The sequence below is a fragment of the Cheilinus undulatus genome, linkage group 21 (genome assembly GCF_018320785.1).
Source record: "Cheilinus undulatus linkage group 21, ASM1832078v1, whole genome shotgun sequence".
NCBI classification, from domain to species: domain Eukaryota; kingdom Metazoa; phylum Chordata; class Actinopteri; order Labriformes; family Labridae; genus Cheilinus; species Cheilinus undulatus.
Window position 1 is genome coordinate 38,579,856 of NC_054885.1, and position 17,141 is coordinate 38,596,996.

General features: G+C 40.1%; 1 protein-coding gene across 1 annotated transcript in view; it reads left to right on the plus strand.

The window, feature by feature from the left end:
• The window catches only part of slc6a16a (solute carrier family 6 member 16a), a 28,791-nt gene that overhangs the window by 9,660 nt on the left and 1,990 nt on the right, over positions 1-17,141 (plus strand). Inside the window, exons 2-11 of the mRNA XM_041778373.1 lie at positions 3,964-4,180; positions 6,262-6,419; positions 9,908-10,034; positions 10,110-10,285; positions 10,381-10,491; positions 10,666-10,907; positions 11,327-11,519; positions 14,407-14,608; positions 16,322-16,481; positions 16,590-16,752. Of these exons, the coding sequence (XP_041634307.1) occupies positions 3,964-4,180; positions 6,262-6,419; positions 9,908-10,034; positions 10,110-10,285; positions 10,381-10,491; positions 10,666-10,907; positions 11,327-11,519; positions 14,407-14,608; positions 16,322-16,481; positions 16,590-16,752 (1,749 nt within the window). The remainder of the gene's footprint in view (positions 1-3,963; positions 4,181-6,261; positions 6,420-9,907; positions 10,035-10,109; positions 10,286-10,380; positions 10,492-10,665; positions 10,908-11,326; positions 11,520-14,406; positions 14,609-16,321; positions 16,482-16,589; positions 16,753-17,141) is intronic.

A 17,141-nucleotide genomic window follows, 5' to 3' on the forward strand; every position in this document is an offset into this window, starting at 1 on the left:
CAAATTGTCCGGTTGTTGATAATAGGTGATTTAAACACCAACCAATCAGCCTCTTCCCAACAAACAACCTGAATTTTTTTTTTTTAATTATTTTTATTTATTTTTATTTCTATTATTTTTAGTTTTATTGTTTTATCTAATTAATCAGATTTGTTTCTTTATACAGTGATTATTTGTGGAATGATTTGATATGCAAATTTATATTATGTGTAAATATTTAATGCATTTTTATTTTTACACTGCTTTGGCACTAGCTGATGCCAATAAAGCAAATTGAAATTGAACACAGAGTGAGTAAATTCTGTGAAAACTGAAATATTTTAGGTTATGTAAGTACTCAACTAAAAACTAATGAAATATAAGTTTAGACATTTTTAATAGATATAGACATTTCAGAGCAGAATGTTTGACGTATTGCACCTTTGATTTAATAAGTGGCTTGTTATTCAAAAAGGAAAGTTTTGTAACACAAACACCTTCCACATCACCTGAATGTTTTTTGTTCATGGTAAATCGGTCTTAAATAGTTGAAATAAACTCTAATAGCCTCTGCGCTGCCATCTTACCAACTTTACCCGCCACAGCACCGCCCACAGCGTGAACCAATGTGAACCTAACACCTCCCAAAGACTTCTCCCACCCACTCCCACCCACATGTCACCTTAGACTGATCCTCCTCCAGCCGAGGTCGGCCTGCCTGGTGGCTACTGCTCTCTCCACGCCCCCCTCCTCTCCACGCTGTGAGCATGCATATTTTTGTCTCTCTCTCTCACACGCGTCGGATCATGTGTGTATTTTTTTTTCCTTAATCACCTGACCAATCTGGACATGTGTCTTTCTCAGCCACGTCCTTCTCTGGGTCACATACGTCTATACTTTTCCATTCTCACCAGCTGATACCAACAGTGACACAACAAATCATCAGCGAGGTCACGTCTTAAGGCCAGTTTGGCTCCTGCTCAGAGATTTTGGAGCTCACCAACCTTTTTCGTCTGTGTGTAGTGTGTGTAGGGTCTGATTCTCACATGAGGTCAGAGGATCAGATGTTCATTGGAAAAGTTTGTTTTTTCTCATCGAGTGGGCCTTTTTTCCTACTTCACTTTTTCTAATTACATTTTTACAAGCATGGGTGATGAATTGATTTTTGTCTTCACACGCTCATGGAAACGAGATCATTGATATTTATTGATTACTGCTCGTTTTGTCCATAGATTTTATAGTAAATGGAGCATTTCCTCTATTCATTTACAGCACAGCGTGTGCTCTGCCCCTCCCACCTAAACAGCTCCCACTTAAATTCAAGTGAGGAGCAGAAGGAGACATGGCAGGCACTGTAGTTGGTTTTAAAAGCAAAAGAGCTAAAGTAGATGACAGAAAGGCAACCACTGGATTAAAAAAGGGTCATATTACCCACTTTGATTTGAGGAGTTGGACATGGAACAATGGAAAATGTCTCCACCTTCATACCTTGGAATTTGGTTTATTCCTGGCCTTATTAGCTACTTTCACACTGCCTCTCTTTTCCACGTCTGTTACGCCCTTCGTTCCGCAACGCCCTTGTGTATGAAAGTGACCATTCCGCAATGGGGGGTCAATCTCGCCCCACCTCTGATCTGGATCGAGAGGTAGTATCAGAGCCATAATAGACTTTTCCACAACGATTGTGAAAGGACATCACGGCAGTCCGCAACAGTGAGTGTGCGCTGCTGTCACCAAAAGTGGGAGATTTAAAAACCAGCGCAGTTTAATTGGGGGGCATTTCAGTGGAGAAAACAGGGGGATAAAGCAAAGAATAATGTGGATTAACTGGAGAGATTGCCTGCGAGGTTAGAGAGCTGATCACACTCTGTACAGGAGAGGAGAGAGCAGACACATCTCTGCTCACAGCAGTATCTGAAAAGTTCCATTATGTGTTCAAGTGCGCTCGGTACTCTGAAGTTTCTGACCTCCGACATAAATACGTGCACTGTGACACTGCTTAAAGTCAGACCTCCAACTCAGAGATATGGAGGATAAAAGTCTATTGGATCTAATTGATCAAAATTAATGTTCATGTTATTTTTCCCGTTTTTCATTTAGAAAATACAAAGTTTTGAACTGAGAAATCCAGAGTTTCGAGTTTCATTTAAAGCAGCAGCTCGAGCAGCGGCTGCCATCTGAATACGGGACGCTGGTGTGTGTGTGTGTAAGCTTGGGCGTGCACGGCTCTGTTACACTTTTGTGTGAATTGCTCATTGCGAAAGAGAGACGGGCATTCCTTTTCGCCTTTATTGTGGAATCTCTGAGTAAAAACGGCTATTGACAAACAGTCCCCCACCAACTGTCCGAAACACTCAAAATGTATTTTTTAAAAACAAATAAATAATTTTGTGTGTTGTACACTAAGTCTTATGTCCTCATATGCAGACATCATTTTTTGGTGAAAATTACTTTCTGTTCAAAGGTAGTGCTTAGGTTTTATACTTAGGTCCCACTTAAAGTAGGAGAAACTAAAAAAGCATTCCAAACAAAAGCTCAGGTCTCAGGAGGATGTATAAAAGTGAGTGTTCAGGAGCTGTTCACCTGTATTTGGGTGTTTGAAACAAAGATTACCCAATCATGCGTGTTTTGGTAATCCAGTTTTGTTTCCGTGGTACTTTTAAAGATATCAGCATCATTCAATTTTTATAATCTCAAATATGCTCAAATCCAAATTTAAAAGTCTGGTATTGTGGCACCAAGGGCTGCACAATGCTGGAATAAAAATGCAAACTGTACGACCTTTTTCCTGCTGTAGATGTTGCAGTTACCTGAACAAAAACAACAGTCACATCACATGTTGCTCCTGAAGCCAAACAGCGTTTATTTTTTCCACAGAAAAGCACCAGTAAATTAGTTTGAGTGCCATCGACTGCATCAAAACAGTGTGAAAGCAAAGTTTTTTGTATTTATGTCTCTAAAAATTCATTCTGGGTGGCTGTAAGTCAGTGGTACACTGATTGTCTCTCAACCTGAAGTTCGGGGGTTCGATACCCAGCTCTTGCGGTCACATGTCTCAACTGAATTCTACATATTCCATCTGTGCAGCGATCTCCAGAGGTCAAGGTGCACACCTCGGTAGGATCAAAGCTGCTGTACTTGTAGTATGTGGAATTTGGGGGTTAGTCTCCTTTGCCAAGACACTAAAGCTGCTCCCTCTGCTCACACCGCTGCGTCAGCAATGAGTGAATACATATGAATGGGATTAGCTATTATTGATAGACACTCTATAGTTACTCTTAGCCTTCAGTGAGTGAATGTAGAGTGAATGGGTAAGTGTGACCTGTTATTACTGCTAATAGAATGTTCTACCAGAGAGTGTGAAACACTAAAAACAAGATAAAGTATTAGGGCCAGCACTGATTCCATAAAATCACCAGGATCATAGTGTTCCTCTGATTCATTTGAGTTTTGTTCGAATATTACACAATGTTCTGATCTGTTCTCCCTTTTTCCTACATGGACTGTCCTCCATGTTTATTTAAACATGGGCCTGCTGCATGAGTAACAGCACATATGTCCTAAAGTTGTGTTTTCATAGCGCAGGTTAGAGGAGGAGGAGGAGGAGGAGGAGAACAGCATTTGGAAAATACATTTCCATCCCTCCTCTCGACTCTCAGTGGTCTTCATACTCTTTCAGAGACACTGGACACCTTCCATGTTGTTACAGAGCGCTGTGGTTGCTGAGTAATGATGGACTTGGCTCAGTGGGTTTCTGGAAGATGAAACAGACTTATTAAATGCTGTCAAACATCTCTGTCTGTTATCAAAATAAGATTTAACTTTAAACACCTTTGTTATTTGTTGTAAGGTTGTTATATATGTCAGTACTTCTTTACATGGGCTATTTTGTCAACTCATGTCTCTTCCTAAGATGTTCACCACACCGTTCATTTTGAGTGTATCTGATGAGTATTTATTTTTTTTCCCTTTCTTTCTTATAAGACGGAGAAACCGCCACTGGACAGCACTGAGGACAGAGCCTGGCTTGGCGAGGGCCAGTCTGAAACTCAGCTCGACGCTGTGAACGGGACTGATGGAGCTGACGATGACCGTCCAGCGTGGGACTCAAAGATCCAGTATGTGTTGGCCCAGGTGGGCTTCAGTGTGGGCTTAGGGAACGTGTGGAGGTTCCCTTACCTCTGCCATCAGAATGGAGGGGGTGAGTGAGTTTAAAAACAACACTCTGGTGCTAAATCCCTCTCTTGTTTGATTAGGGGTTGATTGACATGAGAATTTCTGAAGTTGACAGTTGTGATAAAAGTCGTATCACTGTTAAAGTTATGTATAAATGCACAGGAGAAGAGAAATGCTTCAACAATATATATTTCCAAATCATGATAAATACACTGCTCACATGCAGCTCACAACCTTTTTTTATCAAGTGCACACAACAACAGGTTAATATGGTTTATAAACAAGTATTTGACACACCTGATGCACTGCTGCTGCCGTCTTCTTGCTGTCCATGTTGTAAATGTCTCATAAGTTGAGCCACTAGTCGACTACTCATCACACAGCTGAGTAGTCCATGAGTTGACTAGTCTAAACCAGTGGTTCTCATCCTTGGGGTCGGGACACTGGGAGTCTTCAGTTGCCCTTAAAAATCCAAGAATGTTCTTTAAATTAAATTTTTTCCACTTTACACCAATTTTGTCAAAATTTTTACCCCTTTCATCATATTTTCCCACTAATTTTAACACATTTTTAACATTTAACACCTATTTTTGTCAGTTGTATTTTTTTCTGCCTTTTTTTGCCACTTCTAAACCATTTTTTGACACTTAAGCTTAATTTTGCCTCTGTTGACCCATTATTTCTACTATAAACCCCTTTTAACAAATTTTTACATGCAATTGTTCCCATTTTAACCCCATTTCACCATTTGATATGCCCATTTTTTCCAATTCAAAGCAATTGCAGCCACATTTTAACAGCTTTTTACCACTATTTACACCAGTTGTTGCCTTTTTTGCCATTTTTATCTCATTTTTGCTACTACTAAACATATTTCTGCTACTTTTAAAATCCAAATTCACCACCCTTATCACCATTTTTGCCATTATTAACCCATTGTAGCAATTTTAAAATCATTTAAATCCTTTTTTTAACAAAGGGGATTTACATTTGTAAGAAGGCAAGACTGCATGAATCATTAAAAAAAAGATTGTTTCTTTGATAAGAGTGGTTATTTTTTCAGGTTAAATATAAAATATGGATATCACAGCTTAACTTTACAATGGACTGTGGTTTGGCTGACCTCCATGGGCCCCCAGTTTGGCTGGGCACCAGAAAGCTCTCCATTTATTCCCCTTTATGGACGGCCTTGTCTGCTCATGACTATTCCTAATTGTGCATGGATTGTGCATGGCCATGTCCAACCACCTTCAGGTACAGTGGGGGTCCCCTGTCTCTGGCACCTTGGGGGGGTCACGGGCTGAAGAGGTTGAGAACCGCTGGCCTATAGCCCCCATCACTTAGCCGTACCCATGTGTTTTGCAAATTCATGTTTACAGTGTCTATGTTCTTGTTGGAATGGAAGGGGTAGGGTGAAGTTCTAGAGCTACATAACTCCTCAAACAGAGGTTTTCAAGAGGTGCAGTCTAAACCAAGTGTCATTTAAAATCTCCCACAATGCCTTGTGAATCATTTGAAAATGATGACAACATGCAATATCTTAATTTATGTTGTTTCAGTGCATCATGGTCCTACAAAACAAGCATTTTAAAAAGTTGCTCATCATAGAAATATCCTGTATTGTTACGTCTGTTTACATAAAGTCTGTCAGTGACTACTGATGGGATATCAGGAGCTTGAAGGGTAAGGCTAGGGATAAAAGTTAACAGGACTTGGCCATAAACTCAGCATTCTACTTGAGGAAATTCTGAATAAATTATTCAAGGTCATTCATGTGCAAAGTGCTACAGAAGCCCAAGAGGACATGCATCTAAACATGTTTTACTGATACCAACCCTTTCCCTTATTAACAAGCTATTTTCAGTCATTTCCCGAAACATCTGGAGAAATCAGCTGGTTATCATGTGTTGATATCTTGAAAGACCAGTATATGTAATTGGCCTATATTGTGATCTTTACAAAACAACCAGATTTATGTCTTATCAGAGGAAAATCAGAGTGAGATAAACGTATAGAAGTAAGTCCATTTACAGCATCTTTAAAGTGGAATAAAGTGTGTTTAACTATTTTAAAATGAGACTTTATGTGTTGTAATCTTCCTTCCAGGGGCCTTCATGCTGCTGTATGTTTTTCTTTTGCTGATTGTGGGAGTTCCTCTGTTTTTTATGGAGCTGGCTGCAGGCCAGAGTATTCGCCAGGGAAGCATCGGCGTTTGGAAGCACATTTCTCCAAAGCTGGCAGGGATCGGCTATTCCAGCTGCATGGTGAGGATTTACTGTTTAGTTGGAGTTGTTTCAGTTTTAAATTAAAGGGATACTTCAACATGCTGGCAAATTTGCCCATTGCTATAACTCCTATAGTCTTTGTAATAGGTTCGTTTCCTTTATGAAATAAAAATGTATAATTATGTAACATTACGACACATGAAGCAAATACTTGGAACTACTTTACGAGTAAACCACTGGGCGGAGTGATACAGTGCGCCTGTGGCAGTGCCGTAGTTACTTGGTAGTTCCGGCTTTGCATTTAGCTTTAAAACATCTCCATCTCGTAATGTTCCATTATTATTTCATAGCATGGTGAATGTGCAGGTCACAACTTGTCCATGAGAGCGTTTTGGAGTTGTTGGATTGTGTATTTGATGAGTTTGATGAGGGAAAGCAAAAAATACCATCTGTCTCCACAGCGCAGCTGGTATATTGGTCCCCCCAGATCTAGAAACAGCTTGCATCGACAACTAAAGGAAATCAATCTATTACTAAGACTATAGGAATTATGGAAATGGGTGAATTTGCCAAAATGTTGAAGTATCCCTTTAAGAGTTAAAATTTCTTCACTATCAACTACAGCTGCCAACAGTTCTGCCCTTTATTGCCTTTATTTTAAACATCAGTAGTATAAAAAAAACAATCAAAGCTAGAAATAAACCTGCATTTTTTAATGAACTAGGGCTGTCAAGATTATCTGCATTAATTACAATTAATCCACAGATGTGCATTAGTTCTTTTGTGTTTAATCTCACCCTTTGTTGTCCTTTTCAATACACCCTCTCTCTACAGCCACAGTAAATAAGTCCTTCACTGCTATTTAATGTCTCATTTCACTGTAAAAATTCACAGAGAGGGCAAATCAAAAGTCATCTGAACATTGTGATATGAAACATTTACCATTATACCGTGTATATCATCAATCTACCTATAAAACAAGTCTGTTTCCAAACAGGAAGTCAACTACCCGAAGCTGAACAGAGTGCAATCATCTCAATCCAAAATAGTGCAATTTAATAACAAAAGACGCTTATGCGCTTTTTACCAGAAACCTCCAATCATTCACACTTAGACCAAAAATTAGCTGGAGAAAGAAATCTCACTGTGCTGACTGCCTATGATGGGCACAGACACTTAGACTAAGAACATGCTTAAATACAGTCTGTTTTTATTTATTTGGCAAAAATAAACTTCTTTAAAGTCAGAAATGTGGTTTTCTAAATGGAAACAGTCAATATAAAACAAGAAAAGACCATCTTATTCAATTCTAATCGAAGCATCAAAGTTCTTAAGCTGTTGATACTTCTATTGGAAATAGTTTGTTGAAAGTTCAGCCAAGGCTAATTGAGACATTAACTTGGACCGGAGGAGAAATAAGGTTTGTAGGAAATAAACCAGTCTAAAAAAAGGAACTGGTGTCTAAAGGTACAAGTCTACGTCTGTTTGCTGTTTGTGCACAGAAAGTTCTTGTCCACTCGGGGTCTGCCTCGTCCCCCTCTGTTATGCAACAAGCTGCCAACTCTCCAGTGCAGGACCTCTCTCACATTACAGCATGGCAGCATGTCATCATCGGCCCTTCTTAACTAAACACAGAGTGGCCAGTCACACAAAGACAGCTGTTTATAGAAAGGGGGGGCGATGTGAGTGATTGCTTTTTAGTGGGACAGACGGGGAAACATATACACGGTTATGAATGGTCTCAGTCCAGTTTGAACATTAAACACACCAATGATTGTTCTATATTTGAAACCCAAACATGAAAAATACAGCAGATACCAACCAGCCTAACTGTGACACTAGGAGCAGGGATGTAGATTGGGGCTTCAGGCCCCCAGAAAGAAAATGACACAAGGCCCGCGGAGCTGGCCAGCAAAGCAGAAAATGTAGTGTTGTCCAGTGAAAATCTATGTATTTTAATGTATGCTTTAAGTATAATGAGCAATATTTTAGTTTGGTTTAATTAAATTTACTTGTATTATTAGGCATTTCCATTTCGAAAAGGCACTCCTGATTGGGATTGCTTTTTCATGTCATAGTAATTTTCTGTAAAATTTTTGCCATTTGATTTTCACTACCTGTAATTCATCTTTGCTGTTCAGTGCTCTTTTGGATGGCTTTGTCACCTCAGTAGTGAACAGTAAGCATGGGATAAAGTACAGGGCCTCTACACTCTGATTATAAATAAGCCAATCTCTTCTCGTTTTCTCATGCCTGTTAGTTGACGTTAAATATTGAAGGATAATTTGCAAATGGATTGCCTTCCTTTTCTTTGGCTGCCATTTTTGGTATGCCTGTATCTTTGTAGGCCAGTCTGCAAACAATTGTCCTCCTTTCGTTGGCTGTGTGAGCTTCTCTGATGATAATCAAGGGTTGACTGTCAAAAATTCATCTGCATTGCCCTCACTTTTTTCAATTTTGTCTTCAAACCTCTCCGCTTTCTTCCCCTCCATCATCCTCATCTTGCTCCCTGTCCCTATTTTTCCCCTCCATCATCCTCATCTTGCTCTCTGTCTGTGCTTTCTTCCCCTCCATCATCCTCATCTTGCTCCCTGTCCCTCCTTTCTTCTCCTCCATCATCCTCATCTTGCTCCCTGTCCCTATTTTTCCCCTCCATCATCCTCATCTTGCTCTCTGTCTGTGCTTTCTTCCCCTCCATCATCCTCATCTTGCTCCCTGTCCCTCCTTTCTTCCCCTCCATCATCCTCATCTTGCTCCCTGTCCCTCCTTTCTTCTCCTCGATCATCCTCATCTTGCTCCCTGTCCCTGCTTTCTTCCCCTCCATCATCCTCATCTTGCTCCCTGTCTCTGCTTTCTTCTCCTCCATCATCCTCATCTTGCTCTCTGTCCCTGCTTTTCTCTCCTCCATCATCCTCATCTTGCTCCTGTCTGTGCTTTTTTCTCCTCCATCATCCTCATCTTGCTCCCTGTCCGTGCTTTCCTCTCCTCCATCATCCTCATCTTGCTCCCTGTCTCTTCTTTCTTCTCCTCCATCATCCTCATCTTGCTCCCTGTCCCTGCTTTCTTCTCCTCCATCATCCTCATCTTGCTCCCTGTCCCTCCTTTCTTCTCCTCCATCATCCTCATCTTGCTCCCTGTCCCTGCTTTCTTCTCCTCCATCATCCTCATCTTGCTCCCTGTCCATGCTTTCCTCTCCTCCATCATCCTCATCTTGCTCTCTGTTCCTGCTTTCTTCTCCTCCATCATCCTCATCTTGATCTCTGTCCCTGCTTTCTTCTCCTCCATCATCCTCATCTTCCTCTCTGTCCCTGCTTTCTTCTCCTCCGTGGGTCATATGACTTGTAGTAATATGACTCACACCCCTAAGCAGACCTAACTCATACCCTTCTTAAAATCTTAATGGATAAGTTATAAATTAAAACAACAACTTTTGAAGTTTTCCCCTGTTTTCAACCAAATTCAGGGCGAAGGACTTGCTCTGTAAATGTTGATGATCTTTTGTTTAAAATACCCTTTTCTTCTCCCAGGTGTGTTTTTACGTGGCTCTCTACTACAACGTCATCATTGCATGGAGCTTATTCTACATGGGCAACTCTTTCCAGTATCCTCTGCCATGGGAGCAGTGTCCCATTGATGTTTCTACAAACGATACAGGTACTGACAATAATGATCAAATGAAGACTCTGTAAATATGGAAGATGCTCAGTGTTTTCTGTCTTTAATCAACAGTGAAAGAATGTGCTAGTTCCTCCCCAACATCCTACTTCTGGTTTCGCAAAGCACTAAATATCACAAACTCCATCGAGGAATCTGGGGAGTTTAACCCCATCATGACGGGCTGTTTACTGGCTGCTTGGACGATCGTGTCTTTAGCCATGATCAAGGGCATCAAATCTTCTGCAAGGGTAAGGTTGGGTGTTTTTCTCTGCGTAGATCATCACTTTACAGGGGAGTGATATCAGCTTTTATCTAACTCATCTTTGTTTTCTTTCAATCTTAGGTGATGTACTTTTCCTCTGTCTTCCCCTATGTGGTGCTCTTCATTTTCCTCATCAGAGGGTTGTTATTGGAGGGTGCAATGGATGGAATCACCTACATGTTTTATCCTAAAGTAAGAACAAGTTGCCTTTTGTGTTTATCAGATCTACTGTGTTAAATATTTCTCTTTATGTGATCCAGGCTGAATGAAAGAAAATTGCTGGGTCATGAAACCTAAACAGGACATTATATTCTGTTTACACTAACGAGGACCTAATGACTCTTAATTCTGTGTTTTTCCTTTCAGCTTGAGATCTGGGGGAACGTCCAGGTGTGGCGGCAGGCTGCTACACAGGTGTTCTTTGCCCTCGGGCTGGGCTATGGCTCCGTTATCGCATATTCCTCCTACAACCCGGTCCACAACAACTGCCACAGGGACGCTCTGATGGTGTCTGGCATCAACTTCATGACGTCTGTGCTCGCCTCGCTTGTGGTTTTCGTCGTGCTCGGTTTCCGTGCCAGGAACATCGCTCTGCGCTGTGTGGCTGAGTACGGATGTGTGCTCGTGTGTGCATGAATATTGGTGTTGGCATGGGAGTACGTTGGTCCAATACTTACTGCATACTTGCTCATGCAGGAGGGGAATAAATAGGTTTAAGAAGCACATAGGTTTGTTTAACTGTGGCACACTTAAAGGGCTTTATTCTCGAAGACCAAACCCTTAAAGTAAGCAAAAAACACAATTTTTTTGTCTCAAAAAAAACCCTAAAAACATGAAATCTTGCTTTTAGTGTGTTTAAAATTAGTCACATTATACTGTACATGCCAACGGTTTATGAAATACAAAAGCAGACCCAAAGCTGGGAATTGTTCAAGAAGTCATGAGAATTAAACTGCTCTTAAAAATGAACTGTCCTATCGAAGTGATCTGGTCTCAGCTCATAACGCCTTTCTTATATCTCCTTCAGAAATCTTGGTCTTCTAAACGTCATGGCGTCTCATGAGTGGAACCAGCCCTTAGTCAAACTGGGTTGGCCATGGATCAATACAACAGACCCTGGCTCCATTCCTCTGGCTGACTACAGACACTGGTACGAGCAGTACGGCTCCTTGATGGGGCCCAACATCACCGACTGTAGTCTGGAGGAGGAGATGAATAAGGTAGCCTTACAATACCAACTATAAGAAACCCTGTGAAGTGATTATCCCCACCAGTCCAAGGCTGTCAAGACGTTTGTGTGTGTTAAAACGATAGTCTCTGTTGTTCTAAGGATTGATAGTATCAGTAAGTACCAATACTTAAAAAAGAACTTAAAATGTATGTCATATTTTTAACCAAAAGCTGTTGTGAGAGACAGAGAGCACAAGCTCGCAAATAAGAACAGTTATCAAGTCTTTTGGAGTCTTTAAAAGATGCTAAAGCAGGGGTGTCCAAAATATGGCCGGGTGGCCAAATGTGGCCCCTGGCCTAAGACTGTAAACAAACATTTTGACAACAAGTTTTTATGCTGTGTTTTTCAGGACTAAATTGAGCCATAACACCATAACTAGTAAACATATAGGCAACCAAAATAATAAAGATATCTTGATTTACAAAGCGCTAATGGATTACAGCAGCAAATGGAAGCACCAATGATGTTCCAGGGGCAGAGCCAGTGGTAGCCAGAGCTGACCAGAACCCCCTGAATTCTGATTGGCCTACCCCAAATCCTTAAAAATCGTTTGCCTTGTCAGCCATCAACTAGCCTTTTAAGCATACCCAATCACTGAGCATATCTCAACCAACATTAGATCGGCTTTGCCTACTTTAATATCAAGGGGAGGTGTATGAAAGTCGCCCTACCACCCTTATATATTTCTGTATGTGGCCCCCAATGGAAAAAGTTTGGACACCCCTGTGCTAAAGTTACTTTTATGTCACTCACAGCGCCATGAAGAATTAAGTAGAAAAATACTTTGCATCTCTATTTTATAAAAACTGGGTAAGAGAGGAACATGTCCATCATAGTCCTGCACTGATCTTCAATCATGATCTTCAATCCAACTCTGGCCAGAAATGTGGAGTCACTACTGATATCAGTTTAAACAGTAAGATATAGTCCTAACACTCATGTTGTCGTCTAAATTACAGAAAGCTTTAATTTATTTTAAAGACCACATCTCTGTGAGAGAAAAGAACTCAGGCTCCCTTAAAGAAATCAGGGAGGATTCAACAACAACAATAGTAAAAAAGGGGGGGTGCCGAGGTTCCCAGGACTCCTGAGGAATCTGTGAGGAACTGTAAAATATCCAGCTGGCAAAAGGGAGAAAACATACGGGACACTCTATCCAGAAGTTTACTAAGAGAGACGGATTCAAGCTGTGGCAGAGGAGTGAAAGAAGAAACTAGAGAAACAAAGGAAGGGGTAGAAAAAGTTATGTTATCTAAGAGCGTTTATATAAGAAGAAAAGTGACCTACCCTAAAAGAAACAGGCGCAAGAGGAGGGAATTTTTGAATATCTGCCAGGATGTGGATGTTTCTTTCATCCACTATATGTGAAAATTGCAAAAACTGACAAACATTTAGAAGCTCAGCCTTTTATTTACTTAAGTCTGTAAGATGTCTGCCTTTATTTAGGACCAGCATCAATATGAAATGGGACTTAAATTACATCAAACAAAATTAAGTACAACAGAGATATAGAGACTAACAACCTTCAGTTTACATCAGAAAGTGTATTTAACTGTGTGCAAAGGGAAATTAAATTATAAATGACTAATTCAGTCTTAATTTTAGGGTTGCCATTAAACCAGATTATTGAACTTTGATACAACTGTCTTAAAAACCAAATAATATTGAACCCTGTTTTATAACACAAGTGGTTTTGAACTTTGACCTAAATCCTCCCAAATCTAGTCCATTTATCTGTAAGTCAGAGTGGATATTTGTGTGAAGATTGAAGAAAATCCTTCAAAGGTTTCTTAACATAAAACATTCAGAAGCTCTAGCTTCACCCAATTGTTCAAAATGAGGCTTCAAGCCATGCAGGCTTTAGTTCTCATCAACATAACATGTTTATCTTGATATATGAGATGAATTGGCTCATACTAAGTGTGGTAAGATCCACTATATTGACAAAAGTATTTGGCCACACCTGTTGATTATTTAATTCTGGTGTTTTAGTCAGACCCGTTGCCACAGGTGTATAAAATCATCACCTAGCCATGCAGTCTCCATTGGCAGTCAGATGGATGAGACCAGGTTTGGTGGATGCTGGGAGAACATTACCTGCCTGACTGCACAGTTGAATAAGATTACATAAGTATGATGGAAGCAGATTAAGTAAAGCCTTATAAATAAGGATATGCCAATGATTTAGCCTGCAAGTGGACAAAGAAGGCCAACCAACTCCATCATACAGAGTACAATGATAAGTTAAGGACTTAAGGTTGGTTATAAACCTCAGTGCCCCGTGGTACACAGTATCTAAAGATTTAAGGCAATGAGAAGATGCATGCATGCACAGAACATCACCGTAATCAGTCAAAGGCAAAAAAGTGACTGCAACAAGTCTTTTCTTTCATGCAAAAGAAAAACAAGACTTATTTCTGAGGTAAAAGCCCAGTCTCAGCTTTAACTTCTTTCTAAGTTGATCAATATGAAGCTGAAAAGACAGAGAATCATCAAGAAACCAAGTTATTTATGAGAAGACACAGAGTACATGTATTTAAATATATTGTCTTTTCAGTCCCTATTGATGTAATGGGCAGGGGACCAAATACTGTTCCATATACTGTATTTTTGACCAGAAATTGGACAGATGCTCTTGCTTGAATTTGAGTTTTTGTATAGTAAAACGCTGTTCCTGATGGTTTAAATGAGAGTGACCCCTGTTTGATAAAGTAGAACATACTGTGAGTGATAGGGCCTGTAGAGATGGTCACGTTTATGTTATACAGTCTTATCTGCTGCTCTTGACCTAAAGTGTTTTCAGTCTTCACTAAGCATTTATAAAATTAATTGCTCCCACTTCTCCTCTCTCTGTTTTCTGTCTTTTGTGAGCTCAGGGCGTTGAAGGTACAGGCCTGGCATTCATCGCCTTCACCGAGGTGATGGCTCTTTTCCCTGCCAGCCCCTTCTGGTCCACCCTGTTTTTCCTCATGTTGCTCAACCTGGGGCTCAGCACCATGTTTGGGACCATGCAGGGAATCCTCACACCGCTCATGGATAATTTTAGCCTCTTGGGCCGTCACCGGACTCTGCTCACTGGTAACAGACACTCTTTTATAGGGGTGTAAAGGTACGTGTATATGTACTATACCAATTCAGTACGGGCCTCTCGGTACGGTACAGACGTGTACCAAACGAATAAATGTGGACCGAAGCTCATACACAGACAGAAAACCAGAGCGCAACTCACTGTCACACGTTCCTGGCAACCACACAACCACAGCAAACGACAGCAACAGCCTGAATATTCCCAGATAAAAGCGTCCTGTTAAAAAACAATTTGTTTCCCAGTAAAATAAAACAGTGGACAAAGACAACAACAGTAGGGCTGACATTATTCAGCAGGTGTGTCACTGACAGCACGTCATCCAGCAAATGAATCAAAGCATTTGAAAAGGCTCCAATCAAACAAGAACGTCACTGTAATGAGGAGGAACAACAAAATGTCTCACCAGCCATTTATGAATTTCCTATTCTTTAATATTGTTTTTATTATAACACTGGTGCTCTGGCTCTGTGAATCAAATTAATTTTACATTCAACTATCAGCCTCTGAGGAGGGGGAGAGTGGACTCCATCATGTCTGCAGCTGTGTCATAGGTAAAGTTTATCCTCTGAGTTCACACAGCTCTCACCTCTTTATCTGCCAAGATGGGCTGTGAAAAGTTCTCCCAAACTTTGTAGTAGGTCCCATTGGTTAAAAATGTAATCCAGTGCTGAAGCCTGTGTTGAAATCGGCAGGAAAGCTGCTAATTTGCATATTTAACAAGCTAACTGGGGTTGTATGATGATGCGTTCAAGTTGGCTGGGAATTTTAGTGTTTAAAGAATAGGTGTAAATATGTCAATATATCAGTTAAAAAAAAATTAGTAATTCAAAAATATATTTGTTAATATTTTTAATCACTGAAGAACTTTTAGAAGGAGGTTGCAGCATTCTTATTAATTAAAATGTAATTTATTTAGCCTATTTATTTTAATACAATTTAATAAAATAAAAAAAAGTCATTTATTTGCATCAATTACCATACCAAAAATGTACTGAACCGTGACTTCAAAACCAAGGTACTCTGGGCGCAGGTGGCAGAATGGATAAGGCGCGCACCCCATGTACACGGGCGGCCCGGGTTTGAATCCGGCCTGAGGCCCTTTACTGCATGTCTCTCCCTGCTTCCGACTCTATCCACTGTCCTCTCCTCTATCAAATAAAGGCACAAAATGCCCAAAAATAAACCTTAAAAAAAACAAGGTACGTACTGAACCGAAATTTTTCTGTACCATTACACCCCTACTCTTTTATTTTTACTGACCTTGTTCAGGAAAGTGTGTTAATCTGAAGGCTTTCACAGAAAACTGAAAATATATTTCTCTCTCAAACAGCGCGTTTTTATGCAAGGTTGTCAAAATGTTTGATGCTTTGTGATATTGCAATTTAAAACACTGCAAACAGTTATTATGATAGATGAATACTAAAGCAAATTGTAGTAGTTTAGCACTAAATTCTTAAAAAGAATATTCAAGAGTTGTTAATTTGCAGTCCATAAATTTGAAGATATAGGAAACCCCCAGTAAATATTATGTATAATTTTGGACACAAGATTAATGCAATGCACTTGCAGTTTAAGTAAAACCAAAGGATTTATCACCATGATTCAATGTTTCCTTACAGGTTTTTTTCTAGTACTAAGTGTTTTATATCAGATATTGCCTTCTTTGTCCACAGAAAAGCTACATTCTTGATCTGTCTTTTCAGTCTCCAGCTGTGCTCTGGGCTTCTTACTTGGACTCATATTCACTCAACGCTCTGGAAACTACTTTGTGACGATGTTTGATGACTACTCCGCGACTCTGCCGTTGGTCATCGTGGTGATCTTCGAGACCATCAGCGTGGCCTGGGTTTATGGGACTGATCGGTATGGGAACACATTATCTATCAGCTTCTAGCAGTGAAATAATCTTAATCTTAGTCCCCCTGTCCCTTTGAAAAGATGTGTTTGATACTGGTGTCTTCCACACTGTAGATTCCTTGATGATATTGAAATCATGCTCAACTGGCGCCCTCCGGTGGTGTATAAATATCTGTGGAAGTACGTCTGCTTGCTGGCCATGGTTGGTCTCTTGGCAGCCAGTCTGCTACGGATGGTCTTTAAAAGTCCAACATATACAGCCTGGAACCAAAGCACAGTAAGATAATAAACCTCAGTAAGATAATAAACCTCAGTACTACTCACAATGATTCTGACTGAAGATTACCCAGTTATATTTTATTGTGCATCTAACAAATTCACCACATTCCTTTATGTTGAAGTATAAATTCAAGGTTACCCTCTTATTTACATCAAATAAGTCTTAGTGTATTAATTTTCATTGTCACAACTTTTTGTCAGTTTCCAAATTGCTGTTATATACAACAAATCCATTTTTGAAATGAGGATAAGACAAAAAGATTTATGCTGTCATAGGTCTGTTGGTCCTGCCTGTAACTCCACAAACTATACTGGTATATACTGCTGGTAACTGCTGATGTAGGCCAATATTTATAGCAAATACACACTGATATTTATACCCACTTT